At 40.9% G+C, this 26,650-nt stretch overlaps 2 protein-coding genes across 2 annotated transcripts; one reads left to right on the plus strand and one right to left on the minus strand.

Annotated features, from left to right (window-relative positions):
- Window positions 1-39: 39 nt before the first annotated feature.
- Window positions 40-22,257, plus strand: Pdia3 (protein disulfide isomerase family A member 3). Its single transcript, XM_020156221.2, has 13 exons — window positions 40-354; window positions 7,473-7,551; window positions 9,241-9,358; window positions 12,213-12,320; window positions 14,091-14,220; window positions 17,249-17,365; window positions 17,659-17,784; window positions 18,397-18,579; window positions 19,417-19,525; window positions 20,259-20,387; window positions 21,141-21,220; window positions 21,716-21,773; window positions 21,986-22,257. Exons 1-13 carry the CDS (start codon window positions 191-193, stop codon window positions 22,097-22,099), a joined length of 1,515 nt encoding a protein of 504 aa, XP_020011810.1. The 5' UTR covers window positions 40-190; the 3' UTR covers window positions 22,100-22,257.
- Window positions 22,258-23,059: 802 nt separating this feature from the next.
- On the minus strand, window positions 23,060-26,538 carry Ell3 (elongation factor for RNA polymerase II 3). Its single transcript, XM_020156204.2, has 11 exons — window positions 26,336-26,538; window positions 26,071-26,106; window positions 25,616-25,719; window positions 25,308-25,491; window positions 25,144-25,223; window positions 24,947-25,022; window positions 24,627-24,810; window positions 24,503-24,545; window positions 24,226-24,397; window positions 23,974-24,018; window positions 23,060-23,781 (listed from the first exon to the last, which is right to left on the minus strand). The coding sequence occupies exons 1-11, from the start codon at window positions 26,465-26,467 to the stop codon at window positions 23,671-23,673; spliced, it is 1,167 nt and encodes a 388-aa protein (XP_020011793.1). The 5' UTR covers window positions 26,468-26,538; the 3' UTR covers window positions 23,060-23,670.
- Window positions 26,539-26,650: the final 112 nt, after the last annotated feature.

Here is a 26,650-nt window from a genome sequence, read left to right on the forward strand (position 1 = left end):
GCCAATCAGCGGCTGCCACACTGCGGCCCAAGCCGGGCCCAGGGGGTTGGGACCTCCGGTTGCAGGTCCGCCTGGGCCAGACGCGCGAGTGCAGGTAGCGGGTGCGTGGTCGCCGGCCCGACCTCTGCAGACCCCTCCCCACCCCCGCCGAGTCCCGACCCTCCGGCCGTTCCCCCCTCACCTAGCCACCATGCGCCTCCACCGCCTAGTGTTCCCGGTCGTTACGCTGCTTCTCGCCGCGGTCCGCCTCGCCGCTGCCTCCGACGTGCTGGAACTCACGGACGACAACTTCGAGAGTCGCATCTCCGACACGGGCTCTGCGGGCCTCATGCTTGTCGAGTTCTTCGCCCCTTGGTGAGGCCACCCTGCCAGGGTGGGGAAGGGGGGGAGACCGGGCCGGGGGCCGGGCGCGAGAACGGTTGGGCCTACGCTGCGCCGGCGCCCTACACTATTCCGGTGGGCCCCGGCTAGTTTTCCCATCCCTGGGGAGCTGGAGGTGCAGATTCCGGAGCCTGGAAGCGGAGAAGTCAGTGCTGACCGCCTGGGGGCGAGACCCTGGAAGGAAACCTAAAGGCTCTTCTCTTGCAGGGTCACATCCTTAGCTCCGCGCTCCTGCGGCACTTCCTATTTGCAGAGGGTTTAACCATCCCCTCCCCCCTTGGTGTGTCTCTTCAGTCTCTAGGTGAGTCGGTAGAAGCGCAGATGAGGCATCCCAAAGCCTCATGGCGGAAGCGAATGTGTCACCAAGTGTGGAGGTCCTGGATTGCCAGGACCCTTCCTTTCTTCTTGCCCCCACCCCCACCCCACAGCCATTGGTTTCTAGCCAAGGTCACTCAGTGGCTACAGAATAGTCATAAAGTGCTTTCCTGAGGCAGGCCGTTGTTTTTCTCGTGGCCATGGTGTACACTGTCTACATTAAGCTACAGAGGCCTCTACACCAAAAGCAAAGGGTAGGTGAAAGAGAATAATTCCATCAAAATCTGGATGTCAGATTTACTTAGGGTTTCTGGAAAATGACCAATAAAAGACTCCCCATGAGAAAGTGACCAGTGTTGGAGAAATACTCCACTTCAGGTTAACTTAACCCAACCAAAGTGTAAGTTTCTGAGGGCGGAACTAACCCAGACTATCTGTATTCAAAAGTACCAGAAGAATAGAGCTAGTCTGTAAGTTTTACCTGCTTCTAACTCAGGTCTTCTCTCCTCAAGCTCATCTGACTTGTTGAGGGTCACACCCAACAGTCCTATGGTCAGGACCACTTGAATCACAAGGATGTGCTAGAGGCAGCAAATTATTTTCAGCTACTGTTCAGATTTTGTGTCCAGGGCATTCCTGTGAACAACTGGCAGTACTGCTTACACATTATAGATGGTCTTTATATAATCATGCTGGTAACTTTGAGAGAGCGCCATTGAGTGGTGCTTTTTTGACTAAAGGGGTCTTACAATTTAAAGTAGGAATTGCTGGAAAAATGTGAGCTGTTAGGCTTATTAGTTTGAAGCAGAATTTTTAAAAAATTTCAATTAAGGTTTAGGGATGTGATTCAATGGTAAAGGGCTTGCACAAGGAGCTGGGTTTGATTCCCCCAGTACTGCCAAAAAAAAAAAAATCAAAGGCACTTTAATACTTTTTTGTGTGTTTTCTTGTTTAGTCTCTCTATTTTGAGAAAGAGCTCCTTATATAGTCCAGGCTGACCTCATACCACCAGGCTTGCACCACCATGTCCAGCTGTTTTTTTCTACTTTAAATTGTTACATGCCTTTCCTTTAGTACTACATATCCCATCATGCATTAAGCTGTCCCAGCAATTGGGGTGGATTTCTGCTGTGGTGTCTGCTTTTAATTGGTTTAGAAGATAAGGTCATCCTCCACAATGCCAGCAAGAAAGATCAGTTTTCTGAATGAGCAATTTGAAGTTAAGGAAGTTTCCTGTTAGTGATATCATCTGTGTTAGCTGGAAATGTTTTCTGACTGCTGTGTTCCTATGCACAGATTAGGACAGTTCCTATGCTGTTAGGACAGTTAGAGACTTTTTTTTTTTTTTTTTTTTGATAGTACTGGGGTTTGAATTCAGGGCCTCAGGCTTGCTAGGCTGGCACTCTGCCAGTCCTAAAGATTCCTTATTAAGAGTAGAATCAACTTATATTGTGCAAATTCTTTTTCTCATTTTAGATTTTTTTCATTTTCATTTATATAAATGAAAGTGAAAGATTTCTTTGCAGGTGACTTTGTAGACTACTTTGCTCATTATGAAGTAAATCATATATTTGTAAGGATAGTATCTTGATTTCTCTAGGGGAAATAAATAGCAGTATTTCATTGTAATGATTTCTGAAAATTTATTAATCAGTGTTAACTTTAAGTCCTCTTTGTTTTGTAGAAAGGTCTCCCTATATATAGTCCAGCATTGGCCTCAAACTTGAGATCCTAAGGCTTGCACCACCATGTCCAGTTGGTCTTTTCTACTTTAAATTGTTGGGTGTGCATGTCCAGTGCTAGCCTCTAGAACAGTGGTAATGAACAGTATTTGATATGTGATGTTTCTAGAGTATTGCAAAACACTACGTGAAGCCAGGCACTTGGAAGGCTGATAGAGGCAGGCAGATCATGAGTTGAAGGCTAGCCTGGGCTACATAGTGAGTCCCTGTCTCAAATTGAGGAGAAGTTATAGCTCAAGTGGTAGAGTGCTTGCTTGGCAAGCACAGGCCCTAAGTTCAAACCCCAGTACTGCCAAAGAGAAAAGAGACTAGATTTGGTTGGATGTGGTGACTCACACCTGTATAGAATCCCAGTGACTCAGATGAAGATAAGGAGGATTGCAGTTTGAGGCCAGCCCAGGCAAAAAGTTAGCAAGGCCCCATCTCAACAAACTGGGTGTGGTAGCAGACATTCCTGTAATACCAGCTTAAAAAAATCTGGATTTTTTTTATGAATATTTATTTTTGTATGTGTTCTTATTTCTTTACTTGGTTCCCTCTCCCTCCTGCTCCCAGTGGATCTTTTCAACATTGAGATTTAGCTTACAGATTACTTTTTCCTTCCCTTCCCCGAACAACTAACTGGCTAATCCTTCTATCAGACTCGTCTTCCTATAGGGAAAGGACCATCTCACTTTTTCTATGAGGGGCTAAAATAATAACATCTGGCAAAAGGCAGGGGTGAAATAACGATTGTTGGAATTATTATCAATTGCTAGGTGCCATTCCTGAGGGTAAATGGATTCTTTGTGTTTAATACTGTCTAGGAGTGGGTGAAAGTAGTAGTGGTTTTTTGTTTGTTTTTTGTGGGACTGGGATTTGAACTCAGGGACAGGCATGCACCATTGGTGCCTGGCATAGTGGTTGATCTTGATGGTTTTCTGTAAATAGCCATGATTTCCCTTAAAATCCACCTAAATTCCTGGTTGGGTGAAGACAGCAGCGTCTTCCAGCTTCATTGGAATTCCCAATGCTTAGGGCAGTGGCTTTCAGTTTCATTTAACGCTTTATGAATATTTTTTCCACTAGTGAGAAAATTTTCTTTTTTTCTAGCAGTACTGCAGTTGGAACTCTGGAGTTCATACTTGCTAGGCAGGAGCAGTGAAACTATTAACTCATAAGTCTGTCGTCTTAGCTTTCACAAATAGTACAAAAGAGGCAGAGCTGGTGGCTCATGCCTGTAATCCTTGCTACTCAGGAGGCAGAAATCTGGAGGATCTGGTTCGAAGTCAGGCCCCCCCAACAAATAGTTCATGAGATCCTATCTTTAAAAGAAACCTATCACAAAAAAGGGCTGTCAGAGTGGCTCAAGTGGTAGAGTGCCTGCCTAGCAAGCCTGAGGCCCTGAGTTCAAACTCCAGTGCCGCCAAAAAAAAAAAAATACAAATAACAAAAAGGAAAAAAAACAATGAGCAAGAAATGATAGTGCATCCCTGTAAGTCCAGCACTTGGAAGGCCGAGGCAGAAGACAAGTTCAAGTCAGCCTCGGCTTACATAGTAAGATTCTGTGCAAAAAAAGCCAGCAGAAATATCTCTTCTGTTTATTTTCCTTTCTGCTACTCTGGTCCAGGTTTTCATTATCTGCCGTGTTAAATACATTATCTTCAGGGTGGCTGTATTCTTGCCTCTGCTTTTTTCTTTCCTGCCAGTCCTATAAATTACTGACTAATTAAAGTAGTTGTAATACATTCGTACATGTTTATCCACCAGTCTCCCTCCAAAAAAAAATGTCTTTATAGTTCTCTGAAGGCATCATTCTCACTAGTACTCTTGTACCTTTGCTCTCATATTCCCTTCATCTGAAATACCCTGCCCTCTCCTCTCTGAAGCCTTAAATCCTTAAGGACCAGACCCAATTCTTATACCCTTTAATATGAATTATTCTAGGGAGGATTGCAGTTTGAGGCCAGCCAGCTCAAAAAAGTTAGTGAGAAGCTGTCCCAACTTACAAGTCATGCATATTGGTTCATGACTGGTTTTTTTTTTTTGTGGTACTGGGGTTTGAACTTGGGGCCTCAGTGCTTGCTAGGCAGGCACTTTACCACTTGAGCCACTCCAAACTCATGATCCTCCTGCCTCATCCTCTTTGTCTCGTTGATTACTGGAGTGTGCCACCACGACCAGCGGTTCACATCTGTAATTGCAGCTAGATGGTTGGCATAGTAGAAAGACTGAAGTCCAATGCCAGCCCAGACAAAAAGTGTAAGATCGTATCAGAAAAATAATTAAGCACAAAAAAGGTTCTGGGCATGGCTCAAGTGGCACAGCATGCTTAAGTCCCTGGGTTCAAACCCCAGTACCACCAAAAACATGAGTGTGTGTGAATTCTTCAGAAACCTTTGAACAAACTAGATGCCAGTAGCTCACAGCTGTAATCCTAGCTACTTGGGAGGCTGAGATCAGGAAGATCACGGTTTGAGACCAGTCCAGGCATATAGTTCACAAGATCCCATCTCCAAAATAGACTGGAAGTGTGGCTCAAGTGGTAGAGTGCCTGCAAGCACAAAGCCCTGAGATCAAACCCCAGTCCCACAAAAAAAATCAAAAAAACCTTTGAACAGTTATTATGTTCACCAAAAACTGGTGAACTTGTCAACTTGTTTGATGATTTTATGTAGTAAATCAATTGGAATTTGTCTTTTGTTTATGACTCAAATATACTAATTTTTTACTTTCCTTGCAATATTAAAGGAATACAGAGGATATGATAACATTTTGAATGTATCTAAGATGTCACTGATTGTGAGAGGTTTAACTGTGAAAGAAATGCTACCATTCGTGCAAAACACATCTCAATTTTTTAAGATGAGTCTATGAAGTACAATGTAAGGAATATCATTTATTCACCACTTTGTCTAAAAAAAAATCAGTACAGTTAACCCTCTATGTACCTCTTCCCTAGCTATACTCCCTCATCCTGAATTTAGTGTTTATCATTTGATCCTTTTATACTTTTACTAAATATGTATGTGACTCTGCAACATGTAGTATTAGTCTTTTTTCTTTTTTTCTTTTCTACCACTGTTCCTTCACTAAACTCTGACGATTTTTGAATAGTACTCCTGAAGACTTTAGAGACTGTAAAAGTTCTTACAGTCCTTTGTCTTAAATAATCTTTAGGAACAAAATATTTCCAATTACTTATCCATCCATTACTTAATAGAATAAATTGACACTGTTGACTGTGAAATATGTCAGCTCATGTTTCTTCCCTGTTCTTTCCTTCTGTTTTCTTTCTATTTTTGCTGTCTGTAGGGAGGTTTTAGGACTCCTCAGTCTTCTCAAAGTGATCCCTTTGCAACCCACTGGCTTTTGAAGAGATGATGTACAGCTGGGGCTAGCTGAGCACTGACAAAGAATATATTACCCAGTTGCATGTATGTTGCACCTGTGGGACTGTTAGGACCTTCTGGGCAGAGGAGCAGGTGCTTCTGTTCCCTCTGGGAATAGTATTCTAATTTATGTTTTTATCAGTTCTCATGGCCCGGTCAATTATGCAACTTGTAAAAATTAGGCTTGCCATCCTTTTTTTTTTTTTTTTTTTTTTTTTTGTATTACTGTGGTTTGAACTCAGGGCCTCATGCTTGCTAGGCAGGTGCTGTTACCACTTGAGCCACTCCACTAGCCCTTTTTTATGATGAGTTTTTGTTTTTGAGATAGAGTCTCTGGAACTATTTGCCTGGGGCTTGCTTCAAACTGAGATCCTCCTGATCTAGTCCTCCTGAGTAGCTAGGATAACAAACATGAGTCACCGGCCCCCAGCCACACTTGCCATCTTAACTATGACACTAATGCTGTGTTGAAACTCAACTGAGATTTAAAAAAAAAAAAAAGGCCTCAAATATACTGCTAGGATGCTTTTATAAATCAGTGCCTTCTGTACTTTATTCCACAGCTTGCTCAGACTAAGTTTTTGGTCATAGAGAGTCATGATGAAGGAATGGAGAAAATGCACTGATGTCGATTCTTAGGATTGTTAACTACACTTGAAACTTTACAAGGATTTTTCTTTTGCAGAAGCTAGGGATTGGACCCATAGCCTTGAACGTGTTAGCCAAGCATTATTCCAACTCCTCAGTCATTATGTATTTAAGAACCATAGTCTTAGGGCTAGCAAAGTGGCCCAAACAGTAGAGCACCTGCCTGGCAAGTGTGAAGCCCTGAGTTCAAACCACAGTGTCACCAAAAAAGAAAAAAAAAAGAACCACAGTCCTGGTTTCCTAAGGGAAAAATATATCTTCTTTTAGGGAATGCTACCAGAAATGGAATTATTGCTATTTTGCTTTTCATTTTTGCTTCTTAATTGGTTAGAGGGCTTGAGCTCCTTCCCTCATTAATGTGAAGTATATTTCTGACTACAACTTATAGGGCTAGTTTGTACTCTTCCCCCACTCACCCCTTGCCATACTCTGGGTTGAAATCAGGGTCTTGCCCTTACTAGTCAGGTGTTGTACCCCCTGAGCCACTGCCAGCCCATGATTATCTTTTAATTGAGAAAATAGATGGCGCCCTTGGCTAAGCCGGTGCTATAGGATGAATCTGAAGTTGAGATCAGACCTTTATCTTCTGAGAGCTCTGGTTTACATTACCAATAATGATGTTGTTCAGGTGATGTTTTTGCTTTTGGAAGAATCTCCCTAGTTCAAAAGCAGTATTATAAATCAGGTGTGGTGGTATGTGCCTGCAATTCCAGTTACTCAGGAGGCTGAAGGATTGCATGTTCAAGGCGAGCCTGAGCAACTTAGACCATGTCTCAAAACAAAATATAAAAAGGCTGAGAGCTGGACTTGGTGGTGGACATCTGTAATCCCAGCACTGAGGAGGCTGCCACAGGAGAATCTCAAGTTCAAGGCCAGTCTGGGCTACATAGTAGGACCCTGTCTCAAAAGAAAAAAAAACAAAAACAGTAATATAGTTTGAAATTCTTCCTAGAAAGACAACATTAACAAATTTATAGGTTTAACCTAAGAATTTGCCTTTTTTATGTTTATATAGGTGTGGACACTGCAAGAGGCTTGCCCCCGAGTATGAAGCTGCGGCTACCAGATTAAAAGGAATAGTCCCATTAGCAAAGGTGAGTATAGCTGGATTCAACATTAAAGACTAAGAAGTATTTTAAGTAGTAGTATATAAAGTTTTTTTAGGTGCTAAGAATACTAGTTTCTGGACAAATTTATACATAACTCTTATATTAATTTCTAACTTTAAAAGATTAAAAGTAGAGAGACCAAGAAAATTATTGCCTTAAGAAAGAAACTATATGGGACTGGTGGGGTGGCTCAAGTGGTTGAGCACCTGCCTAGCAAGCATGCGGCCATGAGTACCATCCCCTCCCCCCCAAAAAAAAAAAAAAGAAAGTATATGGTAATTAAGAAAACTGTTGTAAAGGTCAGTGGGAAATGATCATTATGTAAATAAATTCCCTTAAATTCCATATGGGGGGAAGGGGGAAGGGTGGGGTAGAGGGACAGGGTGGAGAAATGACCCAAACAATGTATGCATATGTGAACAAATGAACAAAAAAATAAAATAAAATAAAATTCCATATGATATTAAGTGGTAAAAACAGGAAAATGACATGAGGCTATTGATGAATATGTAAGCAACTAGTCAGCTGTAAACCTGACACTTGTTTTTACAATTAATGATTCAGCAGACCTGATAGTGCATGCCTGTAATCCCAGCACTCAGAAAACTGAGGTAGAAGGATCGCATGTTCAAGGCCAGCTGGGATGCATAGTGAGACCCTGTCTGGTGAAAGAAAATAATAAAGAAGGGGTGGCGGGCGTTTTACCATTGTTCTATAGTAGTTCCAGTCCGAAGCCCACATCTCTGCCAGCCTCAATTAGTAGTTCACAGGTACATATAAGGCTGCTTTTGGAAACTACTTTTAATCTTGATCTCAAGCAGCTTAGAAAAGTTTAATCACATTGTAATTCTTGCTTCATGTGACTATAGACATGAACCTGTTTGACTTTAGACACATTGATTTTCTGGGCCTCAGTTTAAGGATCAAACCTCAGAATCTTGTAAAGATTAAAAAGGGATAATATATGCAAAGTGCCTATGGCACTGCGTGGTTCAGAGTAAGTAGCTAAGAGATGAAATTGTTTCCTTGCGCTTGATAGGTTTCACGAGGTCTGTTATGCTGTGATTTAGCCCAGATTCAGACTAGCCCAGGGAGCCTGTATGTTATTGATACCTTTGCTAATTGCTCCAAGAGATTCGCAAAATGAAATTATACTCTATTACATATCCCTTTGATGATAGTCTTTATCACTGTTAGGAGTGGGGGTGGGAATTCAGCTCCATGGTAAGGTACTTTCTTAGCGTGTGGGAAGCACTGGGTTTGACCCCCAGCAAGCAGGGCGGGATGGGGGAGGGTGAGAGAAAACCACTATTAGTAATTGAAGTGGTTTATTCTTCACATGTTCTGAAGCAGAAAAAAGGAGGAGACCATTGTTTAGATAATAGAGACAACAGCAGAATTTAAACACTAATCTTAGCATTTTGTATGAAGTCTAGGAATCTAAACTTTAAAATCTCTGAGGCAGTTCTGATGTAGTTAGAAACGTACTTGCCCCGAGTTCAATACCCAGTACCACCAAAAAAAAGCTTAAAAAAAATCTAATATTCTGTGGTATATATACCACAAATTTCTTGATCTTCTTATGATTTGACTACTCCTAATATTTTAAGTATATAGGAAAAACCTGTAGCATGGATTTGGACAACAAAGTAACTTACATGTTTTGATCTTTAGGTTGATTGCACTGCCAACACAAATACATGTAATAAGTACGGAGTCAGTGGGTATCCAACCCTGAAGATATTTAGAGATGGTGAAGAAGCAGGTGCTTATGATGGGCCTAGGACTGCTGGTAAGGATCTTGGATTACATTCTGGGAACTGAATTTCTTTCCCTTTTTTTTGTTTTTTTTTATAGGATTTGAACCCAGGGTCTCAAGCTTGCTAGGCAGGTGCACAACATACCTCTAGCCCTTTTTGCTTGTAGCTATTTCTCAGATAGGTTCAGGTAGGCCTGGGTTGCAATCTATCTCTTTATGCCTTTCTCATACTTGAGATGACAGATGCATATCACTTTGCCTGGCTTATTTGTTGAAGTGGGGTCTTGCTAGTTTTCTGCCTGGGCTGGCCTCGAATGTGATCTTCCCAGTCTCCATTTCCTAAGTAACTGGGATAACAGGCATGAACCACCACTGCCAGCCTGTCAGTCCATTGTTTTTAATAGTAGAAACATGAAAAATTGTTTTTCTATAGAAAATGCTTTTCATTTTAAAAAATTTCTCTACTAAGAGGTCAGTTCAATAGGTAACAAAAAACTTCTCTAAATGAACAGGTTAGAAAGTAGTATAGATAATACTTGAACTTGAGATACAATTGTTTTTTTAATTCCTGCTCTGTGCCAGATATTCTAGATATACTAGATATTTGGTATTGATAAATAAAACAAACAAGATTCCTACCTTTTTGGCACTTACATTCCAGGTAATGAGGGGAAGAAGACAATAGTTATAAAAAATAGATACATGAGGACTGGAAGTATGGCTTAAACTATGGAGCACCTGCCTAGCAAGTACGAAGCCCTGAGTTCAAATCAAACAGATTTAAAAAAAGGATATAAATAACTATCTCACACCCATAAAGATAGCATAAATATATATATAGGTTTTTTTTCTAGTTAATGTGTTGGGTTTTACCTCTGTGGTGGATTGATTGCTTAGCATGTATTCATAATGGCCAAAGGTAGAAATAATTCAAGTGGCTGTCTGCAGGTGGGTAGATAAACAAAATGTGATACATACATGCAATGGAATGTTTTTCAGTTTTAAAAAGAAAGGAAATCCTGACATCTGCTATGATTTGGATGAACCTTCAAGACATTAGGCTGAGTAGGGGGCAAAAAAAACAGTCACAGTCACAGTAGACAAATACTGTATGATTTCAGTTATATAAGTTACGTAGATTAGTCAGATTCAGAGACAGAAAGCACTGGGGTCAGTTGCCAGCTGCTGGAAAAGAGGAGTAAAGGAGAGTTGTCTAATGGGTAGTGTTTCAGTTTGCAGAATAGACATGATTTGTACAAAAGTGTGAATGCACTTAATGTCCCAGAACTGTACACTTAAAAAATGGTTAAGATGAAACAAAACTGTGCCTGGATAAGATAAATTTCCTTAGTGATAAGAATATTAAAGGAAAAAAATAAAACCAGATGATGTGATAGTAGTTGGGACTGACAGAACCATATAATCAGAGTGATGAGGGAAGAAACCTTTGAGCTGAAAACTAATAGGAAGGAGCCAGCAATAGAAATCTTGGCCAGAGCTTTTTAGACAGAGGAAAAGCAGGTGCAAAAAGGCTGTAATATGTAACAGATTGGTGTTTTGAAGGGACAGGAAGGCCATGTGGACAGAATTATCCCAAGGATAAGGGGTGAAATTTGAGAGCCAATCAAGGGACTATATCCTCTAGAGCTCCCAAATGATGAGGGGACAATACTTACATATGATATGACACTTTTGTTTTGCATTTATCAAATAATTGGGCATATTTTACCTTTTACAATGGATTGGAAAGAGGTTGAGTTTTGGGGGTTTAGGAAAAAATAGGGAGTCTTATTCATGTACAAAGCACTGTAAAGATAACCCCTACCTAACTCTGATGCCATCTCAAGACTGTTGGACCTCAGTCCTATTGCCCTGGCTGTATTCATAGCTTGAAATGATCTTTCCTTATATTTGCATTGCTTACTCCTTTAAGTTGTTCAGGTCATGGTTTGAATTTTTCCTCAGAGACTAGACCTAAGGTAGCCACCCAGTTATTTTCTTATGTCATCATCCTTTTAATTTTCTGCATAGCAGTGATTGCTAGTTGATTGGTTACATAATCAGTTTATTTGGAAATTTATAATACAGGTGTTTATTGAACTTTTTATGTGGTAGGCACTATAGTAAAACAAAAGTACCTATCCATTTGGAATGGTAGTAAAGAGAGAAGAAGAGAGAGGAAATAACAGGTAAATCTCTTTGGAGAGCGGTTCAACAATTATAAATACGTGTATTCTTTGACCCAGTGAATTCACTTCTAAAAGTTTACCCTTCAGTATACTTTTGTGTGTAAACTGACATTAATACAAGGTTGTTTATCACAGAATAATTTGAAATAGCAAGAACTAGAAACAAATGTTCAGCAGTTGTGGGTTAAATAAATTATAGTATATTCATACTATACTGAAACACTGTGCAGCTATGCTAAAAAGTTGAGGTAACTCTTAATGCATGGATATAAATTACCTCTAAACTGTTAAGCAACAAAAACAAAGGACAACATGTATATGATGTTGTTTTGAAGATTAAAAAAAGAAAAAGAATAAATACATCATTGCCTATTTATTTACAAAATGTAAATAAATATATTATTATTTACAAAATAATACTTACATTATTATTTACAAAATGAGTATACAAGAAACTGAAATCTTTTTAGGGGGATGTTAGTGGGGTTTGAATTCACAGCCTACTGCTCTACCACTTGAGCCATGCCCCCAGCCCACAAAACTAAAATCTTATCCTATAGGAAAGGAACTGGAAGAGTAGGGACAAAGGTGGGAAGAAAACTTCATCATTAACACTTTTGTACCTTTTGAACTTTGAATCATATGAATAATTACCTTCTCAAAAGTGTTGAATTGTGTTGCTGTAACTTTTGTCTAAGATGGAATTGTCAGCCACCTGAAGAAGCAGGCAGGACCAGCTTCAGTTCCTCTGAGGACCGAGGAGGAATTTAAGAAGTTCATTAGTGATAAAGATGCCTCTGTGGTGGGTAAGTAGTGAATGTTTAATTTTGTCACAAAATCATCACCTTGGCTTAGAAAATCTTCATGTCTAGGAACCCTCCAGGCAGTTTGAAGACAACTGACAGCATTACTATAACATGGGAAAGAATGGAACTTTGAGTGGGCTTCTGTAAAGGTTTGATTTCAGTTAAAAGATTCTTTTTTTTTTTTTTTTTTTTGTGGTACTGGGGTTTGAGCTCAGGGCCTGGTGCTTACTAACCAGACACTGTACCATTTGAGCCAGGCCTCACCCATCTTACTTTTTAAACTCTGAGATTTGACTGTTAGTATGGTAGTTACAGCTGAAAATAAGGTTTTTAAGGCAAGAGGATAAAAGTAAATAATACATTGCTATGACTGCTGTTTTCACAATAATAAAATTTAAAATTTAAGCTCAGATTCCTAGGATTTGTCTTATAATTTTGTAGCCATCTTTACTTTTTGGGATTAGTCTGGTTCCTGTTGCTATAGCAAAATACCTGAGGCTGGATAGTTTATAAAGAGGTTTATTTAGCTCACAGTTTGGGAGTTCAAAAGCATGACATTAACGTCTGCTCAGCTCTGGTGAGGGTACTCCTTAGCTGCATATAAATTGTGTTTGTCCTTTTTTTGTGTGTGATTGTTGGGAGGGAACATGACTGTGGTTTGAACTCAAGGCTTTGAGCTAACAAAGCAGTCACAGTACCACACCTCCAATCCATTTGCTCTGGTTATTTTGGAGATGGGTATCATGAACTATTTGCCTAGGCTGGCCTCCAACCACAATCCTCCCTATCTCAGCCTCCCAGGTAGCTAAGATTAGAGGCATGAGCCACCTACACCCAGCTTGCTTTTCATTTAAATTTGACTAAAGGGGGAGAAATGGCCCAAACAATGTATGCACATATGAATAACCGAGAAAAGTAAATAAATAAATAAATTTGACTAAAGCTACTTCACCTGGATTGTGCTAATTCTATATAGTTTGCAAGGAGTTAACGTAAGCAGGCACTTATTAAATGTTTGTGTTTTGGTCACTTTTCCTGGTTTTGTTTGTTTGTTTGTTTTGTGTTTTGCTTTTAAGATAGGATTTTGTTATGTAATCCATGCTGACCTGAAACTCAGAATACTCCTGCCTCTACTGGGATTGTAGGCATGAGTCACCATACCCAGCATTTTCGGTCACTTTTCTAGACTTTAAATTCTAAAGACAGGCATAGAAAAAATAGGGTAAAGTGATTTATAGTTTATTTTGACATACTATCTTCATCCTTCCAAGACCTGTAATTGTTCCTAAAACTCTATAAAGAAGTTACGCAGTTTGCTCAATTGTGGAAAAAAAAGAATGAAGACTCGAACCCTAATAAATGCTCTCTCTTGGCTCTCTAAGAAATGTTTCTTTACAAGATGGTGGAGGTCTTATCAAAGTCATACTATATCATGTCAAATATCCAAAGTTGGGTGGGAACATGGCTTAAATAGCCAAGCTCAAACCCCTGTGCTACAAGCAAAAAAAAGAAAAAATTATGAAAAAGAATTCAAGCTGGTGGAGTGGCTCAGGTGGTATAGTGCCTGCCTAGCAAGTGTGAAGCCCTGAGTTCAAACCCCAGTACCGCCAATAAAGAAAAAAAGTCAAACAAAACCAAAGTAGTTGTAGCAAAGCAGACCCCATCCTTTTATCTGTGGTAATAACTTTGCTTATTCATAATAGAATTTTAAGTTTTTCATATCTCTCAGCACTTACTCCTTATTCCTTGTGTTTGACATTTTCTATATAGGTTTTTTCAGGGATTTATTCAGTGAAGCACACTCTGAGTTCCTGAAAGCAGCCAGCAACTTGAGGGATAACTACCGATTTGCACACACCAATGTTGAGTCTCTGGTGAAGGAGTATGATGATAATGGAGAGTAAGTGACTGAATTTAATGCCCTTCTAAATCTCTATTACTGTGCAAACTGCTGGCAATAGTGTTTGCAATAGTGTGAGTACTTGTACCTATCAAGCTAGGTTCTGGAAACTATTGTTGCCTGTGAAGGGCATCTATTAGGGGAGACAGTGTATAAGCAAATATATCCAAAAATTTAAGTGCAGGTGAATGTTAAATGTGTTGTGATAGAAATGTATACAGAAAGGGCTGGAGGCAGGAGTACTTTCTAGCAAGCATGAAGCCCTGAGTTCAAACTCCAATACCACAGGAAAAAAAAAGGGGGGGATGCAGAGTGTTGGTGAGCAAAGGAGGGTTTGGTTTTATTTTGTCTTTTTCTTTTAGGTGGGGAGTTGCAAGTTTAGGCCAGCCTGGGTTTTATGGTGAGACCCTGTCACGAAAACCAAAAATAAGATGAGTTTTTCTAGGAAGATTATAACAGTTCTATTAAATATAGTTCTAAGTCGAGCAAGAATATAAAACAGCCCTGACATTGGAACCTATAGCACTGCTAGGGTATTGTTTGTGAACAGAGTCATAATGAGAAGCATGGTTGGAAAGGCAAGCGGAGACCAAATTGTAGATGTTAAGTGCTGTGCAAAAGAATGTAGATACTATCTTTTAGACAGTTGAGAGCCATTGAAAGACTTGTTCTGAGGAATAATGTGGTTAATTTTGCATTTCAGTACAGAAGTTACTGACACCCATGTAGTAGTAGTTTGAAAGAGGAGTAGGGCAAAACAGGAGGGTGACATCTGAGAAACTAAACTAAGTACTAGTGGCAAAAGAGAAGAAGAAATACAAATAAAAATGTAACAACAGGCTTCCATCACTTACTGTATGTGGAAAGGGGAAAATCTACAGTAAGTGTAACTTTCTAACAACTTTAATGATTGGACCCATAGTCATAAGTTGGGAAACAAAGAGAAACAAATTTAGAGAAATGATGATAAGATCTATTTTGAACACAATGAATTTGTTTTTTGGGGGATAGGGTCTTATTATGTATCTCTGGCTGACCTCAAACTTTCAGTCTTCTTACCTTGGCCTCCCACATGCTGGGATTACGTGCATCTGCCACTACATGTGGCTTGACATGATGAGTTTGAGAAATTTGTGAGTTGTCAAGATAGTGAAGAATCAGTTGATAAGTTGGATAAATGAGACTAGAATTTGGTTGCAGATTCACACAGAGTTCTGGGGATCAAACTGAGGCCTTGTGCATACTAGGCAAGTGCTCTGCTACTGAACTACACCCTCAATCCTCAGGAAGAGTTTTTGACTAGAGATAAAAATTTGTAGTGAGCCACAGGGGTACACACTTACAAACCCAGCTCTTGAGAGGCTGAGGCAAGAGAATCATAAGTTTGAGGGCAGTCTGGGCTACATAGTAAGACACTGTCTCCAAAAAAAATAGGCCTTATTATGCATACAGTTTTGATAACCCTTAGGCTATTATCAGATGACAATAAATTGTGTTTTTACTTCAAAAATTAAAAAAGGTCAATCACATGTAATGTAAAATCACTAAAGATGGATAAAGAAAGGTATGTCAAGGACTAGTATTTTTTTATATTTAACAAAATATGTAGTGTTTACTATATGCCATTTACTGTTGTTACTTATTTAACCCTATGAGACAATTATTGTCCTTTTTTGGGGGGGTGTGGTACTTGGGTTTGAACTCAGGGCCTCACACTTGGTAGACACACTCTACCACTTGAGCCACTCCACCAGCCTTTTTTTGTGTTTTTTGTTTGTTTGTTTGTTTGTTTTTGTTTTTAATTTCTTTCTGTGGCAGTTCATGCTTATGAGGAAGGCACTTACCACTTTGGCTATGCCTCCAGCTTTGTTGGGTATTTTCAAAATAGGGTCTTGCGAACTATTTGCCCCAGCTGGCTTCAAACCACGATTCTCCAGAGTAGCTAGGATTACAGGCGTGAGCCACTGGCACCTGAGATATTAGTAATTAGGGATGTTTTCTTGGAAAGCTGGTACTAGATATGAACCTGTGACTCAACCAAGCCTAAGGTACAGCTTTAGCTGATGAACAACATGAAATGAAAGGAATTTGCTTTCTCATGTGTCTCAATGGATTGAAGAAAACTTGGCTGCTTATGTGAGAGGCAAAGTCGTACCAGCCAGCAAGAGAGAAAAATTTCTAAACTTGGTTTTTTGTAATGGAGAAGTCTAAAAGGAATTTTATATGGACTTAAGCTAAATTTTGTCTGTAATTATATACCTATTAACATTTTATAACGGGAAGGACTCTTAAATGTATTCCATCTGATGAAGTGCTTTTCTTCTGGGTGACAAACAATTTTCAAAAGCAAGGGACCTTTCTTTAGAGCAAGCTCTGCTGTATGTTGTACATACTGGGTTTTGTTTGTTGCGGTTCTTCAAGATGTGGAAGGTAATTATCCACTCTCTTTTGAGATATGGTTTCACTATGTAGCCTAGACTGGCCTTAAACTCTCAATCCTCCTGCCTCAGCCTCCCTAGGGCTGGGATTACACACGTGTACACAACTGGCTTTTAACTCTCCTGAGCTAATAAAAAAACCATGAAGTCCAGAAGAATTAAATTGACACCTGGTCCAGGGTCTTTGAAATTAGTGGTGGGGCTAAGATTAGAATCATGGTCTTTTCACTTTCCCATTCAAGATTTATTAAACCCTATACCCAGTTACTATACTCAAGACCAGCTTGGTTTTGATGAAGTTATGTTACCAAGTCTGTGTTCCTAGAAGAATACTTTTGTGCTTAGTGATACAAAATGTAGTCTGAGGGTTGTTTTTTTGTTTTGCTTTGTTTTTGTTTTGGCTTTTTGTTTGTTTGTTTGTTTTTAAAGACAGGGTCTCACTATGTAATCCAGGCTGGCCTTGAACTATTTCCACCTCCAGTGCTAGGGTTATAGGCATATATCACCACACCTGGCTGTTTTTGAGATTTAAATGAAAAATGGGATACAATTTCTCTTTTATCTGCTAAGACTTTTTTTTTTTTTTTAAGGGGTATCACCTTATTTCGCCCTTCACATCTTGCTAACAAGTTTGAGGACAAAACTGTGGCATATACTGAACAGAAAATGACTAGTGGCAAGATTAAAAAGTTTATCCAGGAAACCATGTGAGTATCTCTTAAAAACCTTGTCTGGAATTTCTTTGCTTCATTTTAATTTATTTACCTCATTCATTAAGCAGAGCCATGTTTTGTAGGGGATTATAATAAAAGTAGTTTATTGTTAAAGCAATAATGTGTGGGTCCTACAACTCTTACCATGGTCTTATAAGGTATAGTGTTCAGTATTTGTCCTAAATGTTGAAAATATCTTCCCTTTATAAATGCTGTCAGTTATATTGTGAAAATTGCACAAATATAACTATAACTTCCAAAGTTGACAATGGGTTATTTCATTTCAGTTTTGGTATCTGTCCTCACATGACAGAAGACAATAAAGATTTGATACAGGGCAAGGACTTACTTATGGCTTACTATGATGTGGACTATGAAAAGAATGCTAAAGGTTCTAACTACTGGAGAAACAGGTAATAAGAATCATGTTTTCCCTTTGGAAACAAATTTACCCAGTGCAATAACAGTTCCTTCTAATTATCTTGTTACCATGTATAATGTAAGAATAGAGAAGAGTAGGAACATTCTCCAAAAACTGAATTTGAAGCTGTAAGGACATACAACAAACTATTTCCAAAATCTACTGGGCATGTTTTCCATAGATGTTCCTTTGCATTGTGATGCAATGACTCCAAGCCTTAAAGTAAAAGGTGCAAATTTGATGTAAAATGAACTTAAAAAAAACTTGTCCGCTTGCCTATTGAGATTCTTAGTTCAGTTTATTCTTCTACTCTTTTTTTCAAATCAGTCATGCCTGCAGTAGATTTTATAGTTATGTAATACAGCAAGATTCGATGGGAATGAATCCTTTGATTAGGGACTACCAATTTGGCAGTGAAGTTCAGTAAGATACTGAAGTATTCCATAATCCTGTGTCAGTGCCTGGGAGCACTCGTTCAGACTAATTCCAGAGAGGTGCATTGACTGTAGAACTTACTCTTTGCTTTCTAGCCTCCTAGTTTTTTTATTTCAAAAATGCTTTACTCACCTTGATAAAATATTAGCACAAATATCTCTTCTCACAGAGTGATGATGGTGGCAAAGAAATTCCTGGATGCTGGACACAAACTCAGCTTTGCTATAGCTAGCTACAAAACTTTTAGTCATGAACTGTCCGATTTTGGCTTGGAAAGCACTACTGGAGAGATTCCTGTGGTTGCCATCAGAACTGCTAAAGGAGAGAAGTTTGTCATGCAAGAAGAATTCTCGTGAGTTGCTACTTAACTTGGGGATTTCACTCTGTGAAAAAATTATTAAAGCATTTTGCACTTCTAAGAATTTATGAAGAACAATGTTGGAGTAAGAAGATAGGTCTTTTCAAGAGCTGTGACTTTTTCTCAGCTTAACTGTAGGTATTTTAAGGATCATGATCCTTAACAATTTTGTGCAAGCTAACAAGAGGAGAGCAGCTTGGAATTGTTACATGATTCTTCTCCATTAAAAGTAGCAAAGAGGTCGTTCTCACTCCAGAAACAACCTGCTTTCAGTCTATTGAAAGTATTTTCCCTTCCTGTTGAACTTGATCACTTCTACTATTTAAAAAAAATGTAGTAAAGTGGTTTGGACAGCCTCCTTGAGATTGATGAATTTCAAATCAGCCCCCTCCCATCTCTTCTTGGAATTCTTTTTTTCTTGGAATACCATATGTAAACATAGGGAATTGGGAGTATCTTAAGACCCCAGACACCATTTTTACCTTCACCTTCTGAGACTTTCCAAGATTAAAGAAGACAAATCTTCTTTATAGCCAATCAGTAAAACAAGATACGGTAAATAGGAATTTTTTCAGAGCAACAAGACCTGGTTCATTTGTAAAAATGAATCTCTAAAGGACCATTGTTCTTCCTTCTGAACTTTCTAATCTATTTTAGAAATAAAAAGAGGTGGTTTGTTCCTTGCTCAGTTCTGCCTGTTGAACGATAAGAGGCCTCCCCTTTTTGTTAGCTGTGAAATTGAAACTAAAATATGTACAAACTTCAGAGAAATAGCTTGTAATCTCAGTGGTGAGATTTATTAACAACTTGATCCTGTCCTTCCAATTGCAGGCGTGATGGCAAGGCCCTGGAGAGGTTCCTGCAGGACTATTTCGATGGCAACCTGAAGAGATACCTGAAGTCTGAGCCTATCCCAGAGAGCAATGATGGTCCTGTGAAGGTGCGCTGCTCGTGCCTTACCAAGCCTGGCAGCATTGCCTCCTCCTGTGTTTATTCCAGAAATGCTGGGTCTAAACAAAAGCCTCGTTGGCCATGTTTTGTTTTTTTTTTTTTCAGCCCTCACCTCGCTGGCTCATAAATGTTGGCAGAGTTCATAATGCTCAGTAAGGACAAGAGTATTAAAACCATCTTAGAATTTTTGTGTGTGCGCGGGGGGAGGGTTTGAACTCTGTGCTTCGCACTTGGAAAGCAGAACCTCCAACACTTGAGCCACACTTCCAATTCATTTTGTTCTGGTTATTTTGGAGATGGGCAGTCTCATAAACTGTTTGCCCGGACTGGCCTCAAACCGTGATCCTCCTTCCCTCTCTCAGCCTCCCAGGTGGCTAGATTGTAGGTATGAACCATTGGCATCCAGCTTAATAGAAGATTCTTACAAGATTTACATCTAGATTACTCCTTGGGATAGAGCAAGCTAGCCATTAAGACTAGCTCTGGCATTATTTTTAAGGAATTGTTAGGTGGCATTTCTATTTCCTGTGACTTCCCTGACATAGTTTGATAGATGGTAGATATGAAAGCTAGTTAGCTAGTTAATGGGGAATAGTAACATCTTTAATTTAGTCTGTAAATTTGAATTGAGTTTCCATGACTTATTTTCAGTCATAATACATCAGGTTTAAGATCCATAAACAAATAGAGCTTGTGGATTTTTGCTTCATCTCACCTTCCAGGTAGTGGTAGCAGAGAATTTTGATGAAATAGTGAATAATGAAGATAAAGATGTGCTGATTGAATTTTATGCCCCTTGGTGTGGTCATTGTAAGAATCTGGAGCCCAAATATAAAGAACTGGGAGAGAAGGTAAGTTTTAACCCTATTCTGAAGATAAAATTTGAGCTGAAAGTTTATGTACACATTCAGTATTAATTTCTTGCCCTAATTAGTTTACTTCCTTAGTGCTGATAGAAACTATCATTTCCTTACTTTCTCTTGAATGTCCCCTACTCTCTGTAGCCTATGCACTGCCTCAGATAGCCAAGTTTCCACTCATTAGATTATGGGTAAAAAATGTCTAGGAGCTTCTGAATTTGAGAAATGGCTTATATGAATCCACACATGCCTGTATCTTAAAACAAGTGGCTTAGCCCTTATAATGTCTTACTCGGGTCAGGTAAATTTGAAGGTGGCTCTATGAAGTCTTGTTTTGTTTGGAGACAAGATCTTTGTTTGTTTGCAGTACTGGGCTTTGAACTTGGGCTTCACACTTGGTAGGCAGACACTCTACCTTTTGAGCCACTTCACCAACCCTAGAGATGGGGTCTTGATATGTAGCCCAAGTGACCCTGAAACTTGGCTGTCCTCCTCTCTCAATCTCCTGAGTGCTGGGATTAGAGGCATATGCCACCATACCTGGCTTCATGTATAGTCTTAATATGTAGGAACCAAAAGAGAAAGAGAAAGCTGGGAAGTTAGGTACTATCTGTAAGCATCAGCACTCTTCCCATCTGAACATCTTAGCCAAGTAAAGACTGAGATTGCTTTAAGTTCACTAAGTGTACCTGAGTTACTCCTAATTTGAATTTAAAAAAAAAGATCTAACCTTTTTATTAATAGCTCAGGAAAGATCCAAATATTGTCATAGCCAAAATGGATGCCACAGCCAATGATGTGCCTTCTCCATATGAAGTCAGAGGGTAAGTAGATTTAGAAGATTGGTTTCTTTGTTTATTTAGAGGTGCAGTTTCACTGTGTTGGCCCAGCTGGCCTCAAATTCTGGGGCTCAGGTTTAACTTCCTGTCCTTAGCCTCCCACGTAACTGAGACTCCAAGAACATGTTACCATGCCTAATTAACAAAAGTATCTAGACAATTGATAGGAAAAAATAAGCTTGTAAACTACCAGGAAACCATTTCTTTCCTAGACATGTTTTTAGGGTTCTTCATACTCAAGTTGAGAATAGAATCACTGATGCCTTTTTGACTTCAGTTCTGCAGTAGGACGCCCACCTGAAATTTTGTGAACTCTCGTAATTCTGAGTTTTGTTAGAATGTATTCTTTACTCTTGGAGAATAGTGTCTGGTCAGATTGGAAATCATAAGAGAAGAAATTCCCAGAAAGTTATCAGGGGAATACATGTCGAGTTACTCTGGAACCTAAAATTAATAAACTCTTCTTTTTTCTTTCCCTAGTTTTCCTACTATCTATTTCTCTCCAGCTAACAAGAAGCTAAGTCCAAAGAAATATGAAGTAAGTACATTGTCCCATTTTCCCAAAATCACAGATAGATAACCCAGTTCTTTAATTTGTCTGTAACTAGAAACTCTTTCAACTGTGACGGTCAATAATGTGGTTGCTAATGTGCTTTCACAAACTCAGAAGTCTTCCTAGTGGAAAAGCATCCAGAGTTCTTTAAAAAGCTAAATTTTCAGAACAGTCTTTCTGTTTGTTTTTTTTTTTAGGGTGGCCGTGAATTAAATGATTTCATTAGCTATCTACAACGAGAAGCTACAAACCCCCCTATAATTCAAGAAGAAAAACCCAAGAAAAAGAAGAAAGCACAAGAGGATCTCTAAAGCTGCAGCCAAACATACCACTTTGTAAAAGGACTCTTCTACCAGAGATGAGAAAACATTGGGGAGAACTGGGAACCATGTAGGATTATTTTACCTCTCGGGGCTGAGAGGACAGAATGGATATAATTTGAATCCTGTTAAATTTTCTCTAAACTGTTTCTTAGCTGCACTGTTTATGGAACCACCAGGACCAGTTTATGTTTGTGGTTTGGGGGAAAATTATTTGTGTTGGGGAGAATGTTGTGGGGTGGGGGGAAGTGAGTTTGGGGGTTATTTTCTAATTTCTTTTGTACATTTGGAACAGTGACAATAAATAAGCCCCCTTTAAAAACTTCCTTTTTCCATGGAATGGAAAATCAAAGATTCTCTAGACTATTACCGTCCAGTAGAGCTGTCTGCAGGGATGGGAACATTCTATAAATGTTCTGTAATCTACACCGTTTGATAGCTACAGAGCATTTGAAATGGGACTGTGAGCTACCTTTTTAATTTTCATTAATTTAAAAAGCCACATAGGCACCAGTGGCTCGTGCTTGTAAAACTAGCTATTCATGAGGCTCAGAGATCAGGAGGATTGAGGTTCGAAGCCAGCCCCTATCTTGAAAAAACTCATCACAAAAAAAGGTGCTGGTGGAGTGGCTGGCTGCCTTGCCTTGCAAGCTTGAGGCCCTGAGTTCAAACCTTGGCCAAAAAAAAAAGCCACATAGTGGCTACTGGGCTACTGTTCTGGTCCCTACAATGTATAGACTTGAGATGTACACCTATATACTTCTAAATATTTTTTAAATTTCTCACCTTTTTGTCCTTACATGTTTATTTGCCATACTCCTTGCCTAGTGATTAAAACAGGTGAAAGGCCCAGTCCACTCAGTGGTAGAGTGCTTGCCTAGCATGTGTGAAGACTTGGGTTCAATACCCACTGGGGGAAGGGGGTCTAAACCATAATCTTGGAGATTCTAATTCATAATACCTGGGCTGGGGAGAGGGATCTAATATTTTAGAGAGCCACAGAAATAGTTCACATGGACAGCCAGAGATGAGAACAACTATCTTGGAAGATTTAAGAAAAAACTTGCACAAAAGACATAACAGTCAGGTTTAATTTTTTAGCCATGTTTATAAAAAGACTCCACTTTCAGTACATACTTTCCCATCATCTCTAAGTGTGTTACAAGTTCTTTAATTCTGTTACCAAAAGTTACCATTTTTTTCTTTGAGAGTCTCCTATGCTAAATTCACTTAAGTTTGCCTAATATCTTCAGGCTATCTTGCCCTGGAAATTATGTAATTTCTCAGGACTTGAAAATTACTTTGTGGAACTAAAGTTAAAGAATATTAAGCTTCTGCTACTTTTCCTAGTCTCCTGGGCACAGCTGAGGAGTCTTTTGTACTATGCCCATACCCTAAGAAATTAAAATATGGCAACAATGAAAATACCTTAACCTAGAGCAGCTCTCTACTTGCCACCATGGACTCAAGTGATCACATATGAATGAAAAGCAGATGGTTGCATTCTATAGCTGCTGTGTTCATATCTCACTGGGCAGAAGGTCCGAGCCCCTTTGATAGCTTCAGCTGCCCCTGTTCTTTTCCTCAAATTCCAGAATGAGACCTTTAATGTGGGACAATTTCTGATGCAGGTACTCACAGCGACGCTTTTCTTCCTTGTAACCTGGGTACCGCTACAGAGAAAAAAGAGTATCCATGTCAAAGAGTACACTCTGATTTATTCCCCCCGCCCCGCCCCTCTTTTTTTTGTGGTACTGGAGTTTGCATTCTGGGCTTCATGCTTGCTAGGCAGGTGCTCTACTGCTTCAGCCACACCTTCAACTCAATTTCTACATTCTTACTTCCATTCTCAGAACTTGTCTTACCTTTCTGAACTTTTTATACTCCTGGACTACCTTATCTTCCAGTACCTGGAACAGAAAATACTAGTTCAACATTGAAAAATAAGGGAGAGAGTAACTTCTGTTCTCATTCTACCAAATGTTACAAAGTAACTTTTCTGCCAAAACAGGTTTGCTTGTCATATCCTTAGTCACTGAACAAACACAGGCTTCTGGGTAGTTAGCAGGAGGTAATGGCCAGTAAGGCTAGAAGAGCATCCTGGATCCAGCCCTTACCTTGTGTTCCGGAGTTCCTCGCTGAACTCTCTTGATCTCTGCTCCCAGCTCTATGAACCTTTGGCTTGCAGCCCCAACACGGGCATGGAGCATGCGGTATTCAGCATAATCTGCCTCAAAGTCCTGCTCATAGGCCTGTTGCTGCTCTGCACTGTGGATGGACCTGTATTGCCTGCCAGGGGAGTTGGCACCTTCAATTTTTTTGTTCCTAAAAGCTCTCGGCTCCCAGGGAGCTTATATAAAAGACCTGATGAAATTGGAAATGCAGGGAACTCACAGAATGTAATCTGGTATCTCTTCAGGGCTTGGGGATTCAGAGTCTAGAAAGGAAGCAAGAAAACAAAGTGATTATCCACCTTTTTTTCCACTGTAGTATTTTTACCTTCCTCTCATTAACTCACCTGCTTGAACTGAAGGACTATGCTCCAGTCTGGGGTCGGTGTCTTCATCTTTATCTTCTTGCTCCCAATCTTCTCCCTGTTGTGAGCCCTGCCCTGATAGCTCTTGTAGAGGACTTGGAGCTAGAGTCTGAGCTCTGAGCCTCTTCTCTTCTAGTTCTTTAGTGGCTCTAGGTGCTGCACGTTTCTGTTGAGGAAAACATCTGTGTGGCATAAACAGCAAACCAAAGAGGTTCCTATTTTGTTTGCTCAAAAACTCCTGCCATATAATCACCTCCCAATTTTTAAATTTTAGCCTAATAGTTCCCTTTGAAAATCCTTACCTTGTCCAGACGTTTCTGGCCAGCAGGGGAATGCAGTGCCTGATCAGGCTTTCTGTTTGGAAGATGGGTCTGGTTTCTAGGATGTTTGAAGAAGGAATGGGAGACATAAAGACCAGGACCTAGATCTTTTATTACAGCATTTAAGGGTGGAGATTAAACCAGTGCTTCCCACATTACTCCCACCCTGTCCCAAGTACCTCACTTCCCACTGTGCTATGTGCTCACTCGAGGATCCTGGGAGTGATTCTCCATGGTTGCTTGCCAGTAGGTCTGACACCTGGCAGGGAAAGTGGCAGGCACTTGCTCCCTTGACTTCAGGCTTTGCCCCACCTTATCAACTCCTTGCAGTTCCTAGCCTCACCTCTTCTAGTGCCATTTCTGGCTGTGACTCTGCATCTCCTGCCTGCTGCCAACTTTCAGAATCTCTGGCATCATCAGTCAGGTGTTCCTGAACTGACAGTGGGGTTGGGATAGAGTCCATGGCTGCCCAAATAGTCAAGCGCTCCCTGAGTGAACCCAGGCATTGGAGGCGGTTAGGTCCAGATCTGGAAAGAAATGGTGGAGGGTGGGGTAAAAAAACCGAGGGTGGAGAGTTTTTAAGCACCTCTTCACATTCCCCTTTCCCGCCTTCCCCAAGTCCTTTCTTACCTGCTGCGTGTTCCCCCTTACCTGCCTAAGCGCTGGTACACAAGATCCAAGCCACCACCAGTGCCACACTGGGACACTATGAAGGAGAAGAGGCAGGACCAGCCAGGACCTGGGATCCTCAGATACTGGAGTGGAAGGAGCAGGTAAGCCTCATGAAGTCCGCCCCTCCCCCTCCTGCCCAGGCCACTCCCCAAGCCAGCCTAAGACGGAAGATGGATTCTCCTGGGGCTCATTAGCACACCAGGTGCAGCTGGGCCTGAGTTCCCCCAAGAGACCAGGAGGGCACAGTCCCCTCAACCATAGCCTCCTGGGACCACAACCCCAGTAGCTCCCTCTCATCCCAATTGAGGTTCAGTTCTCGAAACTTTCTCAGACTCGGACCACTCGAAACCTCCGGCCCTGATCACACCTTCCTGGAGCCCACGCTTGTGCTCCCTCACCTCCCCCTGACTCCCACAGCCTGGACCCGCACTTACCCCTCGCTGGCCTTGGAAAGCAATCGCTGGCCGTACCTGCGGGGAGAGCCCAGACGCGTTCTGAGCGCAGATGAAGCAGTGTCCCCAGGATCGACTGTCCGGGAGGGGACCGGGGACACCTGCCTCGAGGGCTTCACTTGGAGAGGTGGGAGGGAGAGCAGAAGCCGCTCCCCCTCCCCAGGTCCCTTCTCTAGGGTCGCTGGCTGAGGCCCGAGGTCCCGACGCTAGGGGCTAGCTAAGGAAGAAGGGGTCGGGGCCAGCGCACCTGTTGCCGCTGACAGTCCTGCAGCGCCCGCAGCGCTGCTTCGTTGAGCCGGAGCAGTAAGAAGCTGGTCCGGGCAGCCGGGACGAAGCAGAGCCGGAGCTTCCCACTCAGAGGTTCCTGGGGTCCCTCCATGGTTGCCAAGTCGAGCGCGAGCAGATCGAGGGCCACCACCGCCACCTCCTCTGTGCAGGGCTAGGCTGGCACGTCCGTACCCCAGGTCTCCCCCGCCCTCCGCTGGGACCCCGCCCCCCGCCCCCGCCCCCGCTCCCGCTCCCTCCTCCAGTCAGCACCACCCAGAGGTTTCCCAGCTGCGTG

This window comes from Castor canadensis, chromosome 2 (assembly GCF_047511655.1).
Source record: "Castor canadensis chromosome 2, mCasCan1.hap1v2, whole genome shotgun sequence".
Classification (NCBI taxonomy): Eukaryota; Metazoa; Chordata; class Mammalia; order Rodentia; family Castoridae; genus Castor; species Castor canadensis.